The sequence below is a fragment of the Lissotriton vulgaris genome, chromosome 9, assembly GCF_964263255.1.
Source record: "Lissotriton vulgaris chromosome 9, aLisVul1.2, whole genome shotgun sequence".
Taxonomy (NCBI): Eukaryota; Metazoa; Chordata; class Amphibia; order Caudata; family Salamandridae; genus Lissotriton; species Lissotriton vulgaris.
The window spans coordinates 147,026,507-147,038,882 of NC_141697.1; the positions used below are offsets into that span (position 1 = coordinate 147,026,507).

A 12,376-nucleotide genomic window follows, 5' to 3' on the forward strand; every position below is an offset into this window, starting at 1 on the left:
CTGCAGAGTTCAGCCAAAGAACCGGCTTAATATGCATGCTGCAATTTGGTACCAGTAGCGTGAGCAGCGCTTACAAATCAGCGCGACTGGCACATGTTGTACGCAAGAGCACTTGGCCTTTCAAGTTGCTTTTGCTGCAGTCAGAGTAGAAAATCTAATTGAGCAGTAGGAAATCTACTTGAGAATCAGCCCTCTGACAACAACCACTCGTGACAGCCCACAACCGCTCGTGTTAGAAAATGGCTGTAGGAGATGCCAAATCTTGGCATTTTTTGAGCGTTTTGGGAAACAAATCTGCCACACGGCCAATGGCTGAATTTGGCCGAAATCCTGCATTGGATTTGCAAATTCCACCAATTCCTACCCCTATTCTTGATGAGCTGACACTCGGGTAGCAGGCTGCTGCACATCCGGTTCATAGCCACCCGCTTCACAATATGAGACGTACCAGGACTAGTTGAGGCCGAACAGACCTGTCAGGATAAAGCATCATTTATTCAAGCAAGGGGTACAGCATTTTTTTTAACCAAGTCACAGTCATTTCCAGTAATGCTGGGTGCAGACATGTGCAAGCCTTTTTGCTGGCAGTTGTAACTTCCGCATTGGTAGCAGGACCTTACTTCAGCCACAGTACTGTTAAGCCATCAACCTTGAACAGCGCTGGTCATCGTTTCCTTGTTTTTACTCTCATTATGTGGCAGCTACTGTGCCCTCTCCATGGTTGGCACTTGCTGAGATCACCAGGGTAGCAGCTGCCCCCAGTGAGTCAGAGGGCAGAACATTTGCCGGACATTTCACAATACATTATTGTGGGGTTTGAGAGGCTACCGATGGGACACAAAAAAGCAGATCATTATTAAGTGGAGGCTTGCATATTTGAAAGATGCAATTATATCGCCAGTTACTTATTTACAATTAGACGGCATTATTTAAATTTGTGGTTAAAGGCACAGGGAGGTTACATGATTTCTCAGGATAACACTGCTTTTGCACTGGCATAGGCACCGTGGGGATTTTATCCCACCCAGATTTTGGAGTGTGGAGGAAGGCGCAGACAATGTCCCCACATCCCTTTAGACTTTGAAGTGAAAACTAGAACATGTCTGTCCAAAGCCAGCTTGCACATCGCCTTGGTCACACTGAAGCACTGTAACTTGAGGAGCAAACTCTGTGGCGACAAGGAGACCTTTGTTTTATTGATTATTTACCTCCGGCAGTCATTGAGGTGAGGAGCCTCTCCTAAAGGCGTCTGGTATGTCACGACAGCAGGGTAAGGGAAGTCAGGAAATGATATTTTATGTTAATGTTAGTGCTGGCTAGGTTGTAACACATCGAGTTGCAATTAAATAATTAGCAAAAACCTAGGACTACAAACATGTATATGTGTGAGTATAGTGTAAGTTTGACAATGTGTGATGAAGTGTATTTACTGAACTCCATATGCTAACTCTGCCCTTTGGTGTTATATAGAAAATAGAAAAATGTAACCATACAGTCTCTCAAAGGCGCAGTATGCAACCCAGGACTCAAATCAGCAGTGTTCTGTGCAGGTAAGCGCGGGGTTGGGTGGTGCAGCGGGTGGGGGGTGGTGGATGTCGACCAACGACAGTATAGAAATTTTTTATTTAATTCTCCCTATTCCATCTGTCGACGCCCACCCTCTCGCCCCGCCATGCTTACCTGCACGGACCACCACTGACACTCAAATCCCTGCTTTCCCACTTTATCCAAGTGTCTAATACATAGTCCATCACTTTCCTTAACTATGTATCATGTTCCTTAACTATCCAGGCTGAGAGCACATTCAAGTAATTCAGTACAGAATCTGAGGTCTACGGAACCGTATTTGTATGTGGTTAATATAAAATATTCTTGCTTCACATTTATGACCCACATGACAAACTGACATTTTTGGTAACTTGTGGCAACATCATAGTATGGAGACATTCCTGAATGATTCAATTTTAAATAAAATATTTCTTTCAATTTAGTGATATTATTGTATGCCCTTAATTGAGACACTGAGAAATGTTGAATATTTTTTATTTTTTATTTTAAAGAACCCGATTTAGAGTTTGGCAAAGGGATACTTCATCACACACGTGGTGGAGTATGACCTCATCCAAACACTCAGCCCACCTGCCTTCTATTTAGAGTTGGGCGAACCTTACTTTTTCTGACCCCAGTGCACCCACTGCCTCTACTCCCAGAAAGCTTTCTCCGATGGCTGACGAATTAGGGCCCATTGGAGTAAGAATATCAGACCACCCACCTTATTTAGAGTGAATGGTCAGATGGTGTTTTTTTTTTCTCTCCGTTACCGCCTGGAAAAACTTGGTGGAACAGTACCAAATAAATAAATAAATAACCACTATTCATTCAGACGTTTTTCATAAACAAACTCCTGCTTTAGGAGTTTTTTTCTGAAAAAAAAATAGGGTTGGTGTGTGGCCACCTGAAAGACAGTAGCAAACCAAACTGGCAGTGCCTTCTGAGGAAATGGTGTGATGGAATTTTCTCTTAAGGCACAGAGATCACTCAGGGACGGCTGTGATACCTAAATTTGGGGGACAGTAGTCTATCAGGGTGGTGGTTGTAATGTCCGCCACCACCCTGATGGACTGACAGGCCACCTAGCAAACTAGAAATCGGCCTCAAGATGTTGGTCATATTTTTTACCTGATTCACATCGTTTGATGGCTCCGCTTGTGCTTTGGCGCTTCGATCTAACCCAGAGCCCTAGCTGTAGTGCATGCAAAAGGTCTTTTTTATTCTGTTCTGAGTTTTCCTGCATATTAAGCATTTGAAAATTAAACCAAACCGCTTACAAGGACTCAAAATATTTTAATACAATGTTCATTTTTGAGATACCTTAACCCCTTCCACACTCATGACGAGCTGGGCTCGTCATGGTGTAGCCTCCTCAAACACTGATGACGAGCCCAGCTCGTCAAAAAACAATGTAAAAAAAGAATTTTCAGCACAGAGGGGGAAAAGGCATAGCAGCCATGGAGTTAAGATATGTGCTTGCTGTTTCACCAATAGTTAGAAATTCGTTTTCTTTTCCTTTTCTAAACAATGTTTTTGCTGCAAGCATTGACAAAGCCAATGCATGTACAATGAAAATAAGAGAGGAGAGCAGGGGCCCCTGCTCTCCTCTCTTATTTTCATTGTACATTGAGCCCTTTTTAAGAATGTTGGAAGCTTGGTCTAGGATTCCCCCGGTGGTGATGCAAAATTATCAATTTAAGGTCCTAGCATATGCCGATGACGTGGCAATTGTCACGACATGTCCTATAGCTGCAATGGTGGAGATCGAAGGTTAAAATAAAAGTTTGCTTGGGAGTGAGCAATAGTCCGGGGAAACTCTTAAACAAAAAAAGTACAATTTTCTTTTTAAATGCAGACCAGTTTCCATTAATGAAAACATATATATATTTTATTGAAACATGACCACAGACATGGTATAGACCACCATCCATGTGATGGCCTCCAACCAGAGTGAGAGGCAGTTTGTGACCTACTCCATTAATAATCATGGGGTAGGTCAGATTTCGACCGACTACAATTTGGATTATTAAGAACTGACCTATCAGTATGTAAATAGGTTCCTAGAAATTCTTATTGGTGGAAAAACTACAAGTTGCAGTTCGCGACCAGTATTTTACGATAAGACCTCTGTTTTGTTTGATGTCAGCTGGCATTCTGAGACATACTGTGACATCATTCTCCATTGAGCTCTTGAGACGTATTTTTTGCAGCCAGCACATAATACTGCTTTTGAACGCAAGAATATTTTTCTCCCAGCAAAATTAAGAAAACTATTTTCTGTTCTTCAGAACAGCATGTATCTGTTACACCCCCCACACGTTTCCGACTAAAAGGAGGAATTAATAAAATTTTTGTTATGCAAAAGGAGCAATACACAGCCATTTCCTCGAAGCAAGTGATTTTTCTGTGAAAGTCAAGTGGGCGTTGTAAAGAGGGCGCTACTAGAGGGATTTAAATGTCATCTGAAAAGATTTTGCTGCGTTCTATCGTGTATGTGTCCTGCTCACTTTAGATTTCTGTAACACTCTACAATTGAATAAACTGATAAACTTGTGTGTCATCTTCCTTTGGGCAACTGGCCCAGTAGTGTGTATGTGGCCTCTGCCACCTGTGCCCCACTCTTGGTCAGATGGTCTGGGTATTTCCGGTCATTAATCAGTACGCCAAGTTAATTGTGGCTAAAAGCATGATGACCCAAATGGCAATACTGCAAGAGTCCATAAACTACTCAGTGGTCAACCAAGTGCTCGATTTATCCACCCTCCATATTCCTTCCTCTAGCCTACGTTAGTACCAGGATCTACTAGGATCAGTTGCAGTGCTTTAAATGGGCCGGTACTGTCTGGTATGGAATACCTGCACTTTTTTATTTTGAGAGGGGAAGCACCGGCACTTCTCAAGACAGACGTAATACTTTTAATTGGAGAGTACCAGCACTTCTCAGAAACAAGTAGGTACTATGGTGCAAAGTACCTGCACTCCTATGTTTCCAATTCAAGCAATGGTCAGTTGGAATTATAGTAATATACGTTCTCTTATCTAATGGCCGACATGTTGGCACTATTGTCACTCTGAGGTAGGACCAAGAACACCGATAGATACTCCCAACTTTCCTTGTTACAGTTGTAAGGCAGCCATCTTGTACTTCCTACCACACCGCATATGCACCCCCTTCAAATACAGTGCAAATAAAATATTGAAGGGATTGGTTCTAAAACCGGGTTGAGGATTGATGCTAGTAGCCAAAACGAGTACGTTTTTCTTCGGTCTACTTTAATCCACGCCGCTGCATAAGAAAAGCCTCACTCAAAATGGCCATATTTGTGTCTGCTATGCAGGTGGACCGGATTTGATGTTTTATCATCTGGGTCAAAAAGTGCAGCGCTCTTCCTATGTGAAAGGCCTTACAGAGGAATACATGCGGTCCTTTCATTCCAGGGCTTACAAAGCACTATTGGAAAAGGAAATGAAAAATATAAGATATTTGTTTTGCAGGTAAACCACCAAGGAGCTGAATGAGTGCGAAGCGGAGACACTGCTGCATTTCTAATGATTTTCTGCCCCGAGAAGTGTGGCATCCATATTGCTAAGTGAATCCCAACAGGCCCACCGCAGAGTGCGGCGAGTTTCTTAGTGACGGTCTTCGACACTGTAATGGATGTTGGGTATGATACTGTAGTTGGGGATGGCAGGCAAATGAAAGGTTAGCAGACTGCAAAATGTACCAGCAGATGTCTCCGATAGGGGGCATTATTTGATAGAACATTCTACCACAGCCAAAACAAGTAAGGAGTGGGTTGCAAATCAGTAATGATCGGGGTAAAGCTGAAGTGCACATTAAGCCATGCATAGCATTCACAAACCAGAAGAGGATTCGAGAAAACAGTTGGGTCTTGTACCGGAGAGACCGCTTTTGATGTATACTGAGAAAACATTAAACTTGAGGTACAGAAAAAACGTTTGAGGTTTGGACCACCATTTATTTACTAAAGAAGCATCTAGCTTTGACCCTTTTAAAGGATCCTTAAACTTAAGATACTTGATCTTTTCACAACAATAGAATAAAAGAAAAAGCACAGAACAGCTTCCTGCAACCTGATTTCCAGGACAGGATTATGGGGAGCTCAGAAGTTTCAAGGGGAGTACCAGAGGTACTAAAGAACAAGCAACGGATAGGAGGTGCCACCCACGCCAACCCCGAGAGACTGGGGATAGCCTGACTACATGGCCAAGTTTGTCTCACAAAGCAAAACCAAAGGGGATGATGGACGGAATGTTGAACATTGCAAGCACTCACCCCCAGTCAACTGATCTGGGTTTAATCCATCATCATTCTTTAGCTCTCTCCGTCACCCCAGTTCAGACATGGCCATATGAAAATCAGTCTGACCCTGTGTCTCAGGGGAACAGTCCAGCCCTAACTACCAAGCCATGTCTTCCCTGGACCGAAACAAGCATCCTGGGACCGGTCTCTGGCTAATCAGACGTCATCAGCCAGGCTAGCTTGAATCCAGTGGCAAAGTGAGCAAGGATCCCCTGCTAACTTAGGGCGAACAAAGCAAACCAAAGTTTGTCTCACACACCGGCAGATTTCAGCTACAACCTTGAGCCACATGTGCACAGAAGGAGGTAGGCACAGAAAGAGGTAATTGCGATTTTTATTCATAAAACCTTCAATGTGAAACTGAAATGAGTCTTGTGCAATTGTACATACAACCCTAAGGTAAACAGGAAAGTGCACAATATTAATAACTGAAGGTAATATTTAATTACGCGTTACTTAATGGTAATAGAAATGTACCTAGCCTAAATGTAATGATAGGGAGGATTAACTAACTTAGGTAACTTTCTAATACCAAAAAAGTCAACTCAAAGGATTCTCCCGTTGATCACTGCATCAATGAGTTTCAGAGTAGAGACAGTAATGTTTGAGGTATGCAGCTCAATTATTTAAAAAATATTTTCTAAAATTATTTTTACTGAAACTTTTAGTAAAACACAGAGTCAAACTTTTATTTTTGGAACCAAATTTTTGCATTTTGTATTAATGATGATATCATCAGTTCTGCGTATCTATATACTGTATATGCATACATTCTTGTTTTGTGATTGTAAAGATTTTAAAGAGTAAACTTAATTGGCATGTTCCAATGAGCGGAGCATACCAGTGGTTAAACAAGAGAACACAATCTAGGAACAGAACAAGGCAGAAAGATGGGTGATTTGATAGGGTTCTGGCGCTCACTAACCGTTCACACAATATCTTTATATTGCTCGGTTGCAGTGCTCTCAAAGGTGGGGAGAAACACCCAACTCCCCCAAACTTTTGTTCCAAAGATCAAAGTGCATAACATTCCAGCCTCAAGCACATGCCACAATATATGTCAGAGTGCAAAAATTTATATTTATCCACAAAATTGATTTTGTGATGGTCTTTTTATTTTACGGCCCTCTGGCCTCTTCTTTGTTTTTAGCCATAGAACCCACACATGTTTTGTCGCTGAGGGTTGTACCCCACTGCTTCCTCAGGGCTATCCGGGCAATGTATTGCAAGTCTTGGAATTACTCCTTAGTCCTAGTTGTACTTCCGGTCTGGATAAAATCAATAAATAGTCCAAAGGCATCACCACTTTTCTCTTATGTTTAATCCTTCTTATGAGTAATACGAAATCTGTACTTCTGAAATTATGCAGGTGTCTCCTGCATCCAGAGAAATCCTCCCTGCACTAGACTATCTGTCCTTCACTGGTGCATGAGCGAGTACACCTTGTCCTCGTGATAAAAGGAAGCTCTCTCCTGCTGTACTGCTACTGTGTAATCAGGGAAAATTGCAACCAAGGTGTTCTCAATTTGAATGTGGCTCACTGTGCGAGCTCACTGCAATTTTGAGTTTCTATCCCAGAAGTGCAACACACATGCCACCACAGTGCGTGGTGGCACACTGGGGGTTGGAGGGTCTCGCTAGAACCCCCTATTCTCTTTCCAGTGCAAAAATGTAGGACACACCCTCTAGGGCCACCCATTTGATAACCATCCCTTCAGAAAAAAGACATGTCCTTTCCTTCTACTTGCTCTGGCAAACCAATAACCCTGATGATGTTTCTTACGACTGTGTCCTCCTGCGTCTTCACATCTGTTTGTCCAATAATTCTACTTTCCTGGTGAGTTCTGAAATCGGACTATGAAGTTTGTTCACATTTGAACACACTTCCCGAATGGCGTCCTCATTGCGTTTGACTTTCTCAGCAAGCTTTCTGTGGTCATGACTGTGAATGCCCAAACCTATGGTCACCATATCAATTTTATGCTCCAGAACCTAGCAGGATTGATCAATTGCATTAAGGATCAGATCCAGTTTATCTGTAGGGCCAACTTCCTGTGCCTGCAAAGTTGGAAATAACGCAGAATGTGGGAGGTGCTCTTGGTGCACAGGTGCTACCTGTGTCCGAATGCCCCCCTACCTAGAAGGGTTTCATAGCTCTTGTACTGCCCATATCTACAACCATGTATGCACTCAGCCCTGAAATGACAGGCCAGGCAACTGTGTGTGACAGAGCAGAAATCAGAACTGCAATGAGCCTCAGTAACAAGATGGGTACGGTAGAGTAAGAATCAGGGGAGCACTAATAAAATGAAAAAATATATCTTATAATGTCTCCAGAGATTGTTTTTTGACACATAGATCATCTAAAATAGTGAAGGCCCAATATGTAGTGCAGTCCAAATCCATTCTTCATTGAGTGCATTCAAAACAATTGAACCAACATCTGTTATGCACAAACATTTTATTCTTCACAGAAAATGTCTCAGCCCAGGCCAACAAGTTTCATCCAAGAAACTGGACTTCGTCAGGGATCTTATTAGCAATGAATGAATCGCAATCCTTAATCTCTCAGTAGCAGGGGGTTCATAAAGCCAGCAAAATATCTCATCACAAAAGAAGTTAACTCAATTACACCACTCCATGTCCGTGTTCCACAAACCGTGTTCGACAAATTTAGCCAAAAGCAAAAGCTTTTACTTTTTGAGGAGATAATATTTTGCTGGCTTATGAACCCTCTGATACTGAGATGGTGTTACAATGAAAAAAAAACGAATGTCTACAGTATGCAAGGCATTTATGAGGTAAATAATTGAAAGTGGGATGATTGAGTGAACTTTTCAAATGTAAAATGTTAGCTCATTAAACCACTTCCTAGGAGGCATAATGAAGTACCACAAGGCCAATTCTGCCCAGATGTGAGGCCTATTGAAATGTGCCTATTGGCGGGGCGTTACTCACCACATCACTAGATACTGTGTAAACATTGTCCGCAAGGCTTTCCAAGGCGAGCCACTTCACAGGCAGCTTTGAGGCGCTGCCCTGCCGGTAGTAGTCCCCAGAGTAGATTTTCTTGGAGAGGCCAAAGTCGGCAACGCACACAGACATGTTCTCGTTCAGCCTACAGAAACAAACACAAATGAAAACAATTACATGAAAGCATGATATCTGAAGACAGACAGAGGTTACAAGCCCACCTGGACTCACCACATACCTACCTCTCTTGACATACGTGTATCTAGCAGTGACCCCGTGCTATTTGTGTCACTCTTACCCGGTCCTGCCCTCTTATCAGACACCTTCATGAATGCTGGGGTATTTCAACCGTAAAGGCCCGGATTGAAAAGTTCTGTTGCCTAAAAGGACCTGAGTACCAGAAGATGTGCCAAGTGACATGGGGCTACTCTGCTGCTACTAAGTATAGACCTTGTGCTGGTCTCTGGTTTACTTCTCCTTTGCTTTCCTAAAATTATTGCTCCTCTGTGCTCTGCTCTCTCTTTAAATTGTATTAGTTGTCTGTGACTCCTCGATTAAAACTGGAAAGGTCCTCCCCTCATTTCCCTTCCTTCTGAATGAAAAATGTACATATTTTGTAGATATTGCTGATCTACTCTTCTTTTAAAAAAAAATTTTTTTATTGACAGCACAAGCAGGCATTCATTACAAAAATAAAGCATTTTCAAAGAATAAAAAAATTATAGTACATACAATTCCTTGATGACTTAATCAAATAGCAAATAGGCAAAAGGGTTTACAGTATATCGAAGAGAAATACGTCAGTTTCGTCTTGAGGCGTATCAAATAGGCTTGCAACCAGCTTTTAAACCAAAAGTTAGTCAATTAAGTAAGGATTCCTTAATATTAATAGCCGGGTTTACTAGACATCATAGTCAGATTAGTGCTATACATTTAAAATCCTGCGAGGAAAGGCAGTAAATCCAGGTCCTTAAATAATAAAGTGAAGGAAGTAGGAGCTATTCACAGATCTAATACATCAAAGAAAAAGTCGTTCATTCGTAAGTAGGGAACAAGATACCCCATATTTTATCCACTTTCTTCAAGGAACCTATCCCTCGAATTTTTGCAGATGAAAATTCCATATCGTATATCTCATTTATCAAAAGCCACCATTCGATTTCCAGTGGTGGTTTGTCTGAAATCCAAGCCCTGGCAATTATCAATCTGGCACAGGAAGTTAGTATAAACATTAGGTCCTTATAGATAGCAGTATTTGGTTGTATTCCCAGAAGTATCATCTCAGCAGAAAGTTTACCGAAGATCATTTTATTCAGTTTCAACAAAGCTGCTAGTAGGTCGCATTTTGAGCATTTTGTCTGTTCGGGTAATGTATTGTTCCCTGCCCACTTAAAAAAGTGAAGCGGCGTGTAGTATAGCTGGCATGGCATACAGTCTTGTAAGATTGAAGTTTTAAGCTAGAAGAGTGAGTTAAAGAGTTGCTGTTATGGAGAAAAGTGGAGATGTTATGCGGGGAGATGGGCATTCCTAAATTAGTGGTCCATTTTTGTGCAATCTTAATGCATCATCAGGTTTAGATTGACAGAGACATTTGTACCACAAGCTAATTATATCATTGTTTGTTTCCCGTAAATACAAGTCCATATTTCTGAGTCTAAAATATCCTTTAGTTACATTTTATTCACGAGGAAATCACGTATCTGTGTGTACTTGAATAGCTCATTTACCAGTAGTTTATAAAGTATTCTTAAAGTATCAAATGTTAGAAAGCCTGATGGTCCGTATAAATCAGAAAGTTGGTTTATACCAAGATTAGCCCATGTTCTAACTATTGGATCACTAAAAATCTCGGGTAAGCTCGGGTTATTCCATATGCTTAGCTTAGGGTGAAAGAGCGTAGTTTTATTGATAGCCAGGATGGTATTCCATATATGAACCGCATCTTTAGCGGTCTTAAACTTCACTCGTGATAGACTCTTCATACAGCCTCTTTTCTCAAAAAAAAATTTACAACATAATTTAATAATAGTCTTAGTTGTACAATTCCCTGCACAGCACCCAAAAGAATTCACATAAAACCGACAACAGTGAGTGCATCACGTTACATTAAAGAACATAAATTAAAACCATCAGTCTACATATTAAGATGATCACTTGGATTCATCTCAATCCTTCTAATCTAGTTTGACCAAACAGTTCCAGAGAAGATGGCAAAGTTTCACCTTTATGCAGTGCGGGTCTCGTTTTAAATGATACTCGATCCATTGGAATCTATCTGCTCATGTCATGTCCCTCTAGTCCAGTGGTCTTCAAACTTTTTACAATTCACTCGGGGCGCCCCAGAGTGACAAACCTATTTTTAACTGCCAGCTCTAAACATATATAATAGTTGGAACATTGCGGTTTTTCTCAGCTATCCCTTTTCAGAATGAAATCAAATACTGCCCTCCCTAAAGTGTAAAGGAATCCGCAGTGATCCTTTATCAGGAATGGGGGGGAGTGGAGGTGGTCTTTGAGAGTTATTTAGAACCCCTCCTCCTTCACACAATCCCTGCAGGACACGAGTCACAAAAGATGTTATGATGGCCTAGTGCAGAGTGGCTCACTGCCACGTTTTTCCCACTAAAAACACAGTTATCTGCAAAATGCCCCCACTGTGCCTGGGCCCCCCGTGATCAATTCAGGTTCCCCAGGTAGGCCTCACCCCAGTTTGGAGAATTCAGCTCTAGTCCCAAAGAGGGGGTTAATTTGTTTACCTCCTGCACACTATTCTCCTTGGGGCACCGAATATGTCTATCACAGGACTCATTTACCCCAATATCAGGGTAGTAACACAACTTGGGTAGGGTCCCCGCCAATTCAAGGGATCCTCAACCTTTGAGGCGGACCCCCATTCACCCGAATGCCAACAAACAGCTGTGAATATGCCAGGCTCAGGGGCCTCTCCACATTCTACAGGGGGCCTTTGTTTGTCGTTGCTCCTTTGCACCATATAAAATGCACAAGGATTCGTGCCTCATATGATCTGGATGGACTTGGAGAAAGCCTTGAGGATTAAATGAACTATATATCTATTTTCAATCTGATTTGACTTTGTGTTCCTGTGGATAATTTAAGTTGGTGTGATAGGATTTAGAAACATTTCAGATCTACGGATCATATGGGGCAAGGATGATGACCCATACATAGGCACCCAACGACTAAGATAGTGAGTCGAATACTGATATTGCCGATATTTGGTATAGCGCCACAACCATCCAGAATAATCATCCCCGTTCTCTCTATGATCTGAGGCCGTATTTATACCCGGATGCATGGTGCGCACAAGGCTACAGACAACATTAACACCAAATATGTGGATTTTGGTGCTGGGTGTGCCGACAGAAAGATGGCTTTGTATGTATGGATACAGACAGTGCGGCTCAAAGCACCCTACCTGTGCATTCTCAAGAGAACTCGCCTGTTGCAATGGAGGGGTCCACATGGGGCAGAACTGAGCAACTACACACCCTGGTGGGGAGCGGTGGG

General features: G+C 42.0%; 1 protein-coding gene across 1 annotated transcript in view; it reads right to left on the minus strand.

The window, feature by feature from the left end:
- The window catches only part of TYRO3 (TYRO3 protein tyrosine kinase), a 456,471-nt gene that overhangs the window by 26,983 nt on the left and 417,112 nt on the right, over positions 1-12,376 (minus strand). Inside the window, exon 17 of the mRNA XM_086937235.1 lies at positions 8,834-8,993. Within this exon, the coding sequence (XP_086793361.1) occupies positions 8,834-8,993 (160 nt within the window). The remainder of the gene's footprint in view (positions 1-8,833; positions 8,994-12,376) is intronic.